The sequence below is a fragment of the Neofelis nebulosa genome, chromosome 8, assembly GCF_028018385.1.
Source record: "Neofelis nebulosa isolate mNeoNeb1 chromosome 8, mNeoNeb1.pri, whole genome shotgun sequence".
Classification (NCBI taxonomy): Eukaryota; Metazoa; Chordata; class Mammalia; order Carnivora; family Felidae; genus Neofelis; species Neofelis nebulosa.
The window spans coordinates 3,540,120-3,553,849 of NC_080789.1; the positions used below are offsets into that span (position 1 = coordinate 3,540,120).

General features: G+C 61.9%; 1 protein-coding gene across 2 annotated transcripts in view; it reads left to right on the forward strand.

The window, feature by feature from the left end:
- The window catches only part of CELSR1 (cadherin EGF LAG seven-pass G-type receptor 1), a 139,472-nt gene that overhangs the window by 117,159 nt on the left and 8,583 nt on the right, over positions 1-13,730 (forward strand). For both annotated transcript variants that reach the window (XM_058740985.1, XM_058740986.1), the window contains exons 20-24: positions 746-889; positions 4,304-4,508; positions 5,512-5,679; positions 7,321-7,447; positions 9,700-9,900. In XM_058740985.1, the coding sequence (XP_058596968.1) occupies positions 746-889; positions 4,304-4,508; positions 5,512-5,679; positions 7,321-7,447; positions 9,700-9,900 (845 nt within the window). The remainder of the gene's footprint in view (positions 1-745; positions 890-4,303; positions 4,509-5,511; positions 5,680-7,320; positions 7,448-9,699; positions 9,901-13,730) is intronic.

Consider the following 13,730-nt stretch of genomic DNA (forward strand, 5'->3'; position numbering starts at 1 on the left):
TGGGGTGGAGGCGGGCTCGGGACCCCGGCACCACTGGGGGCACGGAAGAAGGGTGAATGTGCTGGGCGTTCTTGTGTCTGCCCTGGAGGAGGGGCAGGAGTGGACTCGGGGCGGGAGCCCAGCCCTTGCTTGTGTGGGTGGCTGGCGATCCCCCCCTTCATACCGGGGGGGTGTTGAACCAGACAGACGGCTCAGTGGGCTGACTTTGGGGGTCGCCCCGGGGCACCCGGGGTAGCTGTGGCCTGTTGGTCACCAGGCCCCTCACTGCAGAGGAGACCAGCACCAACAGAGAGGCGCCCCAACAGCCTCAGTCTTGACAGCGCCCGAGAGCACACAGGAGTCCGTAGCCCAGGGGTCCTGTCTCTGCCAGACGGGGAGACATTGCCTCTGCGGCAATCTGTCCGCGTAACCTGTAAGGCACGGTAGCTGCAGGGGTGACACATCATGGCGGGGGGAGGGGGGAGGGGGCAGGAGGTGACTCTGCTCGGGTCCCCCCACTTCTGCACCACGCTGCACCCGAGACCCCAGCCAGACGGTCCCCAGCGCCCCGTGATTTCTGACTGCACGTGCGGCCCTCGCGCTCTGTAACTCTTGGCGGGTTTAAAGAATGCGGAAAACTACAAGTAGATTGTCTGAAAGATCATCGGTCGGGGCCGCGGCTCCGCGGTTTGGAAAGGGTGACGGTCGAGGGAGCTGTCGGTGGCGGGAGTGGGGGATGGATGACAAGGGTGGCCTGTCCCCACAGTTCTTGCCGTGGACATCTTCGACACGTTCAACTTCACGGGAGCCAGGGTGCCGCGGTTCGAGGACGTTCGTGACGAGTTCCCGAAGGAGTTAGAGTCCTCTGTGTTCTTCTCGGCCGACTTCTTCAGACCCCCCGACAGGAAAGGTAGAGCCCCGCAGACACCGCGGCTGCCCTTGGGGGGTCCCCCTTGCGGGAGTGAGGGGGCTCCTCCCAAGGTCCTGCGACAGCGAGCAAGACGGTTCTCGGTAGCAAAGCGTGTTGTGTGGGTTTGCAGCACAGGCCTACCCTGAGTCGGGGAGCCGGGCACGGGGCGATGGCTGGGGTCAGACCCCAGTGGCCGCGGTGGGTCATTTCTTTTTTTTTTTTTTTATTCTTTTTAACGTTTATTTAGTTTTGAGAGAGAGCACAAGCAGGGGAGGGGCAGAGAGCGAGGGAGACACAGAATCGGAAGCGGGCTCCAGGCTCCGAGCTGTCAGCACAGAGCCTGATGCGGGGCTCAAACCCATAAACTGTGAGATCATGCCCTGAGCCGAAGTCGGATGCTTAACCGCCTGAGTCACCCAGGTCCTCTGATGTAGGGTCCACCTTGACACTGACCCCACCTTTCAAATAATTGGGGACCCATTTGGGTTTCCAGCTCTTAGCAGTTTGTCCACAGCTGCCCTCGGAAGGGACGTGTACGTGTACCTACGAATATGGTGTCTTATCTTGCCCTAAAAAAGCAGGCTCTTTCCCTGACATTGTCGGTGTTTCTGCTTCTGGACTGACCCCTGGGTCATCCTCTCTCTGGGAGCCTGTGGCATCAGGAGTGGACACACGGGAGCCTAATTGGCTTTAGAAGGTCCCGTGAGAGAAGCTTCTGGCGCCTGCTGCCCTCCTGGCCTCGGGACAGCCGCCGGCTGATGCGCAGGTCCCCTCGGCCCCGCACGCGGTGTCTTATTCAACTCGTCAGTTAGCTACACCACCAGACTGTAGTAAATTCCGCCAATTCTTTTGCTGATGACAAGACTCAGCCCCTGGCTCCTGTGACCTCCCTTGCCCTCCAGTTTCTGCAAACACCTGGCTCACCACGTGGCAGAGAAAAGTATCCTAAGCTCCCGTAGCCAAAAATGAGGGCGGGTCTCCCGGGGGGAGAGCTTACAGGAGGTGGAGGGGGTGCAGCCCAGCCCCCCAGCCCCTTGGTGTCCCACTGTCTGCTTCTGTCCCTCCTGGAAGACCGTCTTCCTCACCTACAGGACGATGACTTAGATGGAGCCCTAGGGTTTGGCTCCGAGGCCTGGCCTCTGCCCACCTTTCACCCGCCGCCTCGGCCTTGCCAGCCTGACTCGGACACTGACCTTCCCACCTTGGCCCCAATCTTTCTTTGCCTTGACTGCCCCCTAGGCGGGCTTTTGTCCCAGCTCTGGACTCCGGGCCCCTCTTGTCCCCGTGCCATGACCCACCCGTGGCCCAGATGCCTTGCCCAAGGGGAGCCTCTGGGACCCACCTGCTAGCTGGCTGGTTAGTTAGAGATGCAGAGAGCCAGTCAAGTCGTAGGAGAATCTGAGGCTTTGGAGCCAGCCAATCACGGAGGCCCAGAGCAGACACTGGGAAGGGGCGGGACGCTCCCAGGAGGCCACCGTGACCCGGGACGCTGTCCAGTGCACCCGGCGGCCTCTAGTGTGATGCAGTGCTCCCCAGAGGCAGCAGCCCTGCTGGAGGAGGAGGACAGAGCCCTGGCGAGCCTCTGCTGGCAGCCGGACCGTTCCAGAAGCAACTAGAAGAGAGGCGGCAGGCAGGACCAGGGGGAACTGAGTCAGCATGTTTATTTGGTGCCCACTCCGTGGGGTTGTCCAGGAGTGAAGTCTTCGTGAATGTTCTTGCTGTGTGAAGATAGTCACATCCGTCCAGGTCAAGTCTGAGCCCTGGGGGGGCATCCGGCTCTCGGGTGGACGCCCCGGGCAGGATCACCCAGCCTGGGGAAGCGCCTGGCCCTCTCACTCAGAGAACCCCGCAGCCAGCACTGCCCTCCCCCCCACCCAGAGGAGGAGCTGGGGGCGGCTCAGGTGGGTGACCAGTGTGCCACAGCAGGCAGAGTGGGTGGTAAGGCCCTGCAGCTGGCCCGGTGAGGAGGCCCAGCCTCGGCCTCCTGCATGGACCTTCCGGAAAGCCACTCAGTGCACACCTCGGAAAACAGTGACCTTCGAGACCCTGGGAGCCTCCTGCCCTGCCCGACCCCAAAGCCAATGTCACTGAGCAGCCTGAATGGGACTAAACACTGCTGCGAAGCAGTCAGTGACCCTGGGCGGGGTCAGGAGGTTGAAGGTGCCCTCTCAGAGGGCCAGACATCAGTCGGTCAGATGGCAGTCTGCTGGGATGAGTTCTGGGCTGGGGCCTTTCCATGTGCAGTGTCCCCCTCCAGAGGTGGCAGGGATGAGACCCGCCCCCGCCGCACCTCGCAGCCCCTCCACAGGCTTGTCTCCCGGGGCTCTGCCCCTCCCAGAACCCCTGCCCTCAGGGCTTGGCCCTCCTGTCTCCCTGGAGCCCGTGCTCAAGACCGCTCAGCGCTGGGCGGTCTGGATGTCTGCAGGGGTGACATCTGCACCAGATGCTGCCAAGGGCATTTTGTCAGTCGTTGAGAACATGGGCGAGTGTGGCCAGGTTCACAGAGCATCGGAGGGGAGCGTCCCTCTGCCGGTGGGACGGGCAGGGCCGATAGCCCCTCCTGTGATCCCGTGTGGACACTGGGACTGGGGAAGGTTTGGACCAGGGTCTCTGGCACCCGTGGTTCCATGTCGCAGGCGGTGGCAAGAAATTGTAAGCATCTATGCCCCCATAATACGTGTGTTGACTTATTGGCGTGGTCTGTACCTGACGTCTTGCATCCCTGGAGCACGTATGACCTAAAACATGCCCGTGAGTCACATGGGATAAAAGTGTGGGACGCAGACCCACACGAACGGCACCCTGTCCCTCCCGCGGGCTTGTGGGGCAGCCCTGGCAGAGACCCCTGCCCCCGGGGGAAGGGATCAGCCGTCAGCATGCGATATTTTGAAATATACGCAAAACGTACTGTCCTAAGCACCTTTGGGTGCACAGTTCAAGCTGCGTTCTGTCCATCTGCACTCGTGCAGCTGCCGTCACCCTGGAACCTTCACCTTGTGTCTCCCCACGAGACACTCAGGCCCCGGCCCCCCCGAGCCCCCCTTGTACTGGCTGTGCATTTCCCGGTGCCCACGGAAGGGGAATCGCGCAGTCCTTGGCTTCTCCCTCCGAGCATCGTGTGGTCCGGGCTCGTCCACGTGGTGGCTGCTGGTGGTACTTACTCCCCCGTGAGGCCGAAGCCTGTCCCGCCGTGGGTACAGAGCACGTCTGGGACCGAGAGTGTTCCCTGCCTTGGCGCTTCAGGGCACGTGCCCGGAAGTGGGGTGGCGGGGTCACGTGGGGCTCCGTGATAAACCTTTTGAGGAGCCACCTGCTGTCTTCCCCTGAAATCTCTGATTTGCTTGCTCGCGTAGGACGCGGTTTCGGGGGGACACAGGCGTCCGGCCCCCATCCTCACGATCTGCTTCGTTGCAGAGGGCCCCACGGTGAGGCCGGCCGGCCGGAAGGCCGCCCCGCAGACGGCGCCCCCGGGGCCCGGAACCGAGAGGGAGGCCCCGTTCAGGAGGCGCAAGAGGCACCCCGATGAGCCGGGCCGGTTCGCCGTCGCCCTGGTCATCATCTACCGGACCCTGGGGCAGCTCCTGCCCGAGCACTATGACCCTGACCGCCGCAGCCTCCGGTAAGGCTTTCCTAAGTTGCCACCCGAACGTCTGAGGATGTCACCCCGTGACCCTGGTGCAAGGTCGCAGACCGCTACCTGCGGTCTCCCGGGGACAAGGTTCTGGGTCTCCGGGCGGGGCCTTCCCTGGTGTTTCTGCCGGGAGCACCCCCTCCCCAGCACACACCCCGCTCGTGCCTCGATGGACACCGTTGCTGCCCTGCACTCCTCAGCGTAATTCCTGCCCGGGGGACTGTCCCCCCCGCACCCGTGTGCCCCGGGCCGCCGGTGGCCCCCCTTCTGCCTGGAGAAACGGACGCCACCCACGGGGGCTTCGTGGCCCCCCTCAGAGCTGGGCCACCACCGAGGCTTTGCTTTCCAACCGTCGTGTCATTCTCCACACGTGTCCCTGGCTCCCCGGTGTTCATACTCCTCCTTCTTCGTGGCCGGATGAGATTCTGCCGTGAGGTGTAATTATTCCGAGCTCCGGTTGTTTCCAGGGTTTCCGCAAGGGCAGCGACACCCTCGCACACACCCCTTCTCTCTCTTCATTTTGATTTATTTAAAAAAATTATTTTTAATGTTTATTTACTTTTGAGACAGAGAGAGAGACAGAGTGTGAGCAGGGGAGGGGCAGAGAGAGGGGGAGACACAGAATCGGAAGCAGGCCCCGGGCTCCGAGCCGTCCGCACAGAGCCCGAGGCGGGGCCCGAACCCACAAACCACGAGATCGTGACCTGAGCCAAAGTCGGTCGCTCAACTGAGCCACCCAGGCGCCCCGTCTTTCTCTTCATTTTTAAATGTCCGAAGTCTGCCTCTGACCCAGACGTGCCGCCCATGTCCCCCGCGCCTGCCCTGGCCGTCGCGGAGCTGCTGCCTGGCCCGGGCCCTTCTCCGGAGCAGCGGCTGAGGCTCCAGCTCTGCCCTCCTGGGAAGACGTCCGCCCCGTGTGTCCCTGGGGCGTGTCCTGGGGCACAGGGCTTAGATGAGTGTCTTCTGAGTGTCTTCCCCCGTGTTCCCCCAGGTTGCCTAACCGGCCGGTCATTAACACGCCGGTGGTGAGCGCCGTGGTTTACCGCGAGGGGGCCCCGCTCCCCAGCCCCCTGGAGAGGCCCGTCCTGGTGGAGCACACCCTGCTGGAGACCGAGGAGCGCACCAAGCCCGTCTGCGTGTTCTGGAACCACTCCATCACGTAAGGGTGACGCGAGGAGTCGGCAGCCACCCCCACCCCCAGAGTTCTGCGTTTACTGGGGGGGGGGGGGTCATTGCTACAGCCCCCACCACTGTTGGCAGAGTGTCTTACGGGGCAGGGGGCGCATCCTGGGGGTGTCAGAGTCCCCAGCACAGTCCCACATACGCACGTGCATATCTGTGCGTGCACGAATATATGCGGCTAGGAACACGGACAGGCACCCGTGTGCACACGTGTGCACAGATGCGCATAGACGTCCCCCGGGAAAGTCCACCTGAGAGACAGCGCCGTCCACCTGTTGGACTCCGCGATCCGGCAGCTAAGGAGTGCCCGATCGTCTCCAGACGAGGCAGGGGCTCGTTCTAGACGTGCATATGAGGCAGGAGTCAGAGACCGGGCCCAGGGCCCCTTCCACCGACAGCAGAAAGTCCCAGATGTGTGTGTGTGTGGGGGGGGGGGTTGGGGGGGGCATCCTTTTAACAGCCAGCGGTCCCCGACCTCACCTGCCCGCCCGTGAGATCAACCCAGCTGCCACTAGGGCTGCTTTTACCCCTCGGAGGCCATACCCGCCCCCCCTCCTCCCCCCCCGCCTCCATGAAACGAGGATGGAATTTTGTGCATCCGGGGGTTTGTTTCTGCGCCTCGCGGACATTCCCTAACGTCGTGGTTCACGTGGATGGAGAAGGTGTCCGCCAGGCAGGGCTCCAGCCGCGCTGTGCTGGGAGCCGGTCCCCAGGGAGAGCCCTGCAAGGGGGCTCCCCCTGGGCCACGGGCTCGGCTGCACAGAGACCTTGCGTCTCCTTGATTTCCCAAATTCTGGTTAATGAGCAGCCAGCATCGTGTCTGGAGTACAATAGACGCTTGGCTCACAAAAGAGAGAAAGAAGGACCCGCTTTCACCGCGAGGGAAGCGTGAAGGTCTGTTTGGCATGTGTGAGGCACGGCAGTCTCTCGTGGTCGCCCGATTGAATCCCAGCAATTAGCTGCAGCTCTACACTCTGGCTGCTTTCTGTGGTACCTATCATCCCCGGATCTTAGCGCTCTTGACAAACTTGTATTAGCCTTCACATCCCATTTCACAGGGGAGTACACTAAGGATCAGAGAACTTACTTGACTTTCCCAGAGTCAGGGAGGGCAGGGCGCTCTCTGAGCCCGAGACACCCTTGTAGCAGCCCGTAGTCATCTGGGGTTTCCCATCAGTAAAACGGGGGTAATAATCGGCCCCTGCTTCCGGGCACTGCCATAAGACGTTGTGCAATCCGCAGATGAGAGGGCAAAATGAGCGTGAGACGCTATTTCATAAACCACCCAGACTCAAAAGAAGTCTGAAGTACAAAGCGGCCATTGGAACCACTGTTATTTCTGACAAAAGGGGCATCCGGTGACCTCAGACATCCCCATTTAAGTTTTACTGCGAGATGATGCATAAACCACGAACTTCAGAGGGTAGAGGCACTCCCCCGCCACGAGAGGGAAGGGAGAGTGTCCACGCGGTCCCAGGCGCTGCTGTCCTCCTAGAGGGTGACCGTGGCTTCTGTCTCGGGCGACGTGACGATGCCGCGCGGGCTCCCACGGGGGCGGCTGGGCCTCGGAGACCCCCCTGGAGGAAGCAGCCGTCTCACGCCTGCCTTTCCTCTGCAGCATCGGGGGGACCGGAGGGTGGTCGGCCAAGGGCTGCGAGCTTCTGTCCCGGAACCGGACCCACGTCGTCTGCCAGTGCAGCCACACCGCCAGCTTTGCAGTGCTCATGGATGTCTCCAGACGAGAGGTGGGCGCGGCCCCCACGGGCAGTCCTGCCCACCTGGCGAGTGTGTCCAGGGATGAATCCCTTTGCACAGTTAGCCTCCCCCCTGCCCCCTCAACGAGTCCTATCTTCCCTCCCGGGCATCTCCAACAAACCCAGTCCACGGTTAAAACCTGTGTTTGGGGGGGTTGGCCAGAGTCTGCCAGGATTTCCAGAACAAAACTCCTTGGAAAGAGTTTTCAAAGAGCCCGGCTGTAAATTAAAACCCACAGTGGGAGACTCTGAGCCTCAGACTGAAGAAGGCCCTAGAATATACCCTTACTTCAAAGCAGGATTCTCCGTGTTTTTCTACCTCACTTTATTTTATTTTACTTTATTTATTTTTAATGTTTATTTTTGAGAGAGAGAAGGTGGGGAGGGAGAGAGCTCACATGTGAGCAGGGGAGAGGGGCAGAGAGAGGGGGCACAGAATCCGAAGCAGGCTCCAGGCTCCGAGCCGTCAGCACAGAGCCCGGCGAGGGTCTCGAACCCGCAAACCGCGAGATCGTGACCTGAGCCGAAGTCAGACACTTAACCGACTGAGCCACCCAGGCGCCTCTATAAAGTTTTTTTTTAATGGGTATTTATTTTTGAGACAGAGCATGAACGGGGGAGGGGCAGAGAGAGAGAGGGAGACACAGAATCGGAAGCAGGCTCCAGGCTCTGAGCCGTCAGCACAGAGCCCGGCGAGGGGCTCGAACCCGCGAACCGTGAGATCGTGGCCTGAAGTCGGACGCTCAACCGCCTGAGCCACCCAGGCGCCCCTGTTTCTACCCCGCTTTAAATTTTAAGGGAGGAAAGAGCCGGCTGGCCAGAACAGAGCGAGGGTCTCCCGTTAGCACGACACACGCGTGCTGGCCCCGGAGACTCAAAGGAGGGGGCTCGGTCAGGAGCCACGGAGGGCGGCTAATGTTTAACCTCCTCGCATTTTCCACGGCTTAGGAATGCAAGCCGGACTCTGCCAGCCTGAGGGTGGATGGGGTGAATAGAGCAGCAGGCCCCCCAGCAGGCATGGCAGCGAGGTCAGCCTGGGCCCAGACGTGTGTGGACGTTGGTGTCTCGGAGCCAGAAGGGAGGCGTCACCTGTCACCTTTGTTTCAGACCTGGGATGTGTCCTGGGAGGCCAGGCCGTTGTCCCTCCCGAGGGCCCTCTGGTGTGCAGGGGACCAAGTTTGTGTCCCACTGTTGGGAGGGTAACAGCCGTGTGAGTTGCTGCCGATGGCGGCCAGGGTGACAAGAGGGGAGGGTGTGCCCCCAAGCCTTGCCCTGACCGTGGAGCTGCTCTGAGCAGGTGGCACTTAGGAGCAGGGAGCCCTGGGTTCTGACCTGGAGGGGGGTCAGTTATTAGTGGCCCTTGTCCACCTAGGGGCGGGATGGGGGGGACCTCCCTGAGCCAGGAAGCTGGGCACTGCCGGGAGCAGACTGACAGGTGGGGAAAGCCGAAGTTTGGGGGCATGAAGTCAAACGGGAATAGGACTGCCCGCTCCCTGCCCCGGTGCCTCAGGGCCAGAGCCCTCTCGACAGCCGGACGCAGCCTCCGGGCCTCCCCAGTGCTGCACCTGCACGGGCCGCAGAAGGAGAGAGCCCTGAGCCCTCGGCGCCCCGGTCCCAACCCTGTCCCGGCTCCCAGCCTTACCCTGGGTGGCCCGGCTCGTTAATTCTGTTCGAGTCGTGAGTTCAGAGCGCTTTCCGGAAGTTACTGGAGAGCCAGAGCTGGTCGTTTCCCAAGTGCCAAGACTCCGCCCGGGCACCGGGCCCTGGACAAACGGCCCGTTTTGCAGAAGCACAGGAGACAGTTGCAGTCCGTGCCGCTGGGGCACATCTGCCTGCTGCGTAAAGTGAGGGTCTGTCTGGAAGAAGTCCCTCTCGGCTCAGAATTTGGGGCAGGCGGGCTCCGCACCTCCTGGAGAGTAGGATTTACGTGCGAGGCTTTGTTTCATTTGCGCTCGTGTTTCTTGTGATGGCAAAACACACACAACGCAGGTGCACTGCCTTAGCCACGTTTAAGTGGACCATCCGTTCACCGAGCTGTGCCCCCACCACCGCGTCCCCTTTTGCCCCCACCCCCCAACGATTCATTTGGCTTTTGTCCTCAGTTCCTCGCCAGCCTGGGAACCGCGTCACGGTCGCGTTGGTTCCTGTCCGTGATAGTCGCTACGCTAATGAGCCTTTACTGTACGAAACCTCCATCAGAGCGAGGCCCTTACGTTCTCCTGCCTCGCCCCACCTGCCCGCAGCACGGGGAGGTCCTGCCCCTGAAGATCGTCACCTACGCTGCCGTGTCCTTGTCCCTGACCGCCCTGCTGGTGGCCTTCGTCCTCCTCACGCTGGTGCGGACTCTGCGCTCCAACCTGCACGGCATTCACAGGAACCTCATCGGGGCCTTGTTCTTCTCCCAGCTGGTCTTCGTGATCGGGATCACCCAGACCGGAAACCCGGTGAGGCCCCTCTGCTCCCTCTCCTTGCGGGTCCCACCCTTCTCCAAGGCCGGGGCCCGTAACTCGCAAAGGAGCAAGGGGAAGTGGCCGCGGCGCAGACGCTGAGTGGGTTGGCCCGGAGGGAGGAGGGAGAGTGGGAGGTGAGCTGAGGCTAGCGGGGGCCCAGGGCTGGTGGGCCTTCTGTAGGATGCGAGAGAGCTTAGCCCCCGACATGTCACATGTCGGGGTGGAGGGAGGGACGGGCTGCCGGCCTCGGCAAGGTCCCCGGGGGCTGGGGTGGGGATCAGCCGACGTGACAGGTAGTAGGGAGAAGCACAGGGAATCTTGGAGGTTTGTGGGTTAGGCAGCGCCTGGCTGGGGGCAAAGCAGTTTCCCGTTTCTACAAAGGGGACTTGTAGAACACCAGGGTCACAGCACAGCGTGCCCACGGGGGGCACGGGTGGAGGTGTAGGCCGTGTGCCCAGGCTCTACACACACGCTTGGGCTTACTGGATCCCACTGGGGCCCCGGGAGTTGGGGGCATCCCTTCTCACAGGTGAGGAGCCAGGACCCGAGAGCTTGAGGGACTGTCAGAGGCACACGGCACACCCTGTGCGTGTTCCCTTGTGTGTCCGTCACAAAGTGGGGACCCTGATAGCCCTGGGGAGACGAGAGGCCAGCTGAGCACCACACGTGCGGATGCAGTGAGGGCAGGAAGCGCACAGGTTATTCTCGCCTGACCCCCATCTCTGCCAGGGCGAGCCGTGAGCCCTCACTCTCTCTCACTGGGCCCTTCCGAGGGCACCGCCACCAATTGCTGGTGACATGGGGGCCGCTTCTTCATTCCCCTTGCAGCAGGGACCTAGCGATTGTCACTCTGGGTCCACCAGAGACCCAGATCCCACAGGCTCTCCCGTCCCTGCCCGTGGAGCCCACCTTCCCGACGCGGACGCAAATCGCGGCTTATGATTTTCACGTGCCCAAATGGTGCCATGGTGGCCGGTGGGGGGCTGGGCCCGGTTAGGGAAGGACTGACCATGCGGTGGAAGGGGTCCAGGATGAGTGGGGACGGGTTGGGTGTCGACCGGAGCCCAAGGGGCCGCGCCAGGCATTGTGCTGTGGAGAGCCATGACCAGGGCTGCATGGCAGGAAGGTGACCGGAGGGCAGAGTCACAGCCAGGGTGGGGTTGTTTGTCCTGCGTCCACGGGATGGAGGCCTAGCACCAGGACAGCAGGCACGGGGTGGACGGCGGGCGTCGGGGCCAAGTGCACAGAGAGACCGGAGGGAAGGTGCCTTAGGTCTCCAGAAGGGGGACAAGGAGGGGAGGACGCCACCAAGTGAGAGGGACACTCGGTGGCTGGCCACGCCGCTGGGGGCTGGGGAGAGTGTGGAGAGGTGCATGGGGAGGCGTCCCCGCCAGTGACAAAGAAATATATGCGAATGGGCCAGCCCTAGCGGAGGAAGAAGGCGTATATAAAAAGACATAGAATGTTCTAGCCCAGTGGTCAGGGCCCCTTGCATGCCTGGGCTCCTCCTCCTCCTTGTTGAGACCCCCTCAGGCGGCCCGACCTCCTCAGGAGGAAGGGGGGAGGTCGAGGCAGGGTGTCACAGGCAGACAGCCTTGAAGGCCTCAGGGACTTCGCGGCGGTGACTCACGTAGCAGCGGGCCCGGCAGAGGACAGACCCGCAAGCATTTGCCAGCCTGCCCTCCAGGGTGCCCCTTGGACTGGGGGGAGGGCCCCAGGGTGGTGCCGGGCAGGGGTTTCTGGGCATCCGGCCGGGCAGGTGCGCCTCTGCCCGAGCACAGGTCCTTATCGGCACATCAGACAGGTGAAGGCTCTGGGTGGGAAGCCACATGACTCATTCCAAGCCCTTCAAGGGTGCCCTTGAGTGGTCTCAGCAGCGGGGAATGTGGAGTCGGCCGGGCCGCACCTTGCAGCTAAGTAGCACGTGTGAAACGCAGGGAGGCCGCCCGCTTATTTCGAGCACTGACTCATCCCCCTGCCAGGAATGAGCTTTCAGCCAGCGGCGCACTGGGGAGCCGGGAGGGCAGGAGTGCCGGCCGCACAGAACGTAGGGGCCTGGCTCGGCGCCTGGGTTTTGTGGGGTTTCTGCAAACTCGCAGGCCCATCTCTGGGCGAGGTGTTTCATCTCCCGGATCACTGGCAGGTCGAAATGATTTACTGTGCATTAGCATTTTGTCTGTGTTCTGTTTCTGCAGAAGGTAGTACGTTTAGTGCAGAAGTCTGTGCGTGTAGAGCCCCATTAAATTGTGAAATGTATTTCTAACAATTTTTTTTTTTCAAAAGGTGGTTTTTGTGGGTTTACTTTTCACATTATTTAAGGCAACACGCCAGCCCACCTCATTGTCCTTCCTTTTCTGAGCCAGCTGTGCTCTGCGTATGGGGCAGGCTGGGGCTGTTTGGTGTGGGGTTCCCCTGCCCCGGGCTTGCCCTTGGCATCCCGACGGCCCTGCCCATCGCTAAGGGCAGACTCTCCCGTCTCCTGACTCTTGAGTCAGGCAAAGGGCAGGATGTCCACTCATAACCTAAGATGCTGTGTTTCCTTCGTTGTCCTGTGTTTGACGAATGTAAATGCTAAAATCCTTTCCTCCCACGTCTCCGGGGTTCAGAAGAACCTGGTCTGTGGAGGTTGACGTGGCAACGGGCGTCACTTATGTGCCCAGCCGGCCCGTGCTCTGGTGAGCTCCCCACGGGGAACACCGAGCTGGCACCTGAGCTGAGTAGCCTTCAGTGTGGGTCAGGGTGGTGGCCCTGTGTCTCCTACGCCTGTGTCTGTTGGGTGGGGTGGGGGTGGGGTCTCCCTGGGACCCCTGGGAACCTGGGAGCTTGTGCTGATGGGGCAGCAGCCAGGATTGGACAGAATGGGGCGGACTGTGGCCTGGGGGAGGGGTAGTCGTAGCCCTGTAGCCTGGAGTCGGGCCAGGAGGGGCACTGCTGGGTGTGGGTGGGGCCAAGAGTGGGTGGGCCCAAGAGGGGCGGGGCTTGGGGGAAGGAGGGCCCCCAGGGCCTGGATGTGGGTGTGGCTGGGAGGGGCGGGGGTGTGGGTGGGGCCAGGAGGGCCAGGCCTGGGTGTGGGTGGGGGCAAGGGCTGGGTGGGTGGGGCCAAGAGGGCGGAGCCTGGGGCTTTCTCTTCTCGCCCCTTTCACAGTTACCCTCTCCGTAGGGCCTGACCAGCTTCTTAGGACCTGGCGGGGCACCTGCCCACATCTTGCAGGCAGCCAGCCAGCCTCGGGACCCCTGGCCAGCTCAGCCCTTCCCTGTGAGGCAGCTCTGGACCAAGGCACAGGGCTGTTCGAGGTCTCTCCTAGAGCACCTCGCACTGCACTTTCACTGGTGGCCTCAGAGACTTGACTCCCTGTGACCAGTGTCCCCAGCCCCTCCCCGATACTGCTTTCTTCCCATTTGAAGGGACACGGGGCTGGCTCACCAAGGCCTGGAGAGGCCCGGATGCTGACCCTCGGCTGCCCTGTGGAAGTTGGTTTTCTCCTCCCACTGGTGGGGGTGGGGGGTAGTAGCCCTGCCCAGCTGAGGACAGAAACAGAGCAAATACTCTCGTCTCTGTTCTTTTTGGGAGGCGGGAGGTATATGGCTCCGTGAACTCAGTGCAGGCAGGATGAACTTCTTATCTGACGGTGAGGTCACGAAGCGTGGGGCCTCCTCCTCCCTCTGACCACACCTGCTGGACCCTGGAGACCCACACAAGGGTCCAGGGCAGTGGGTGACGGCCAGCATCACAGCCTGAACCGCTGCCTCTGTGCTTATTGAACTTTAAAGCCAGTGTCACGAAAATGCAAGTTTCCAGCTTCAAATGGAAACCCTAGAGGCTC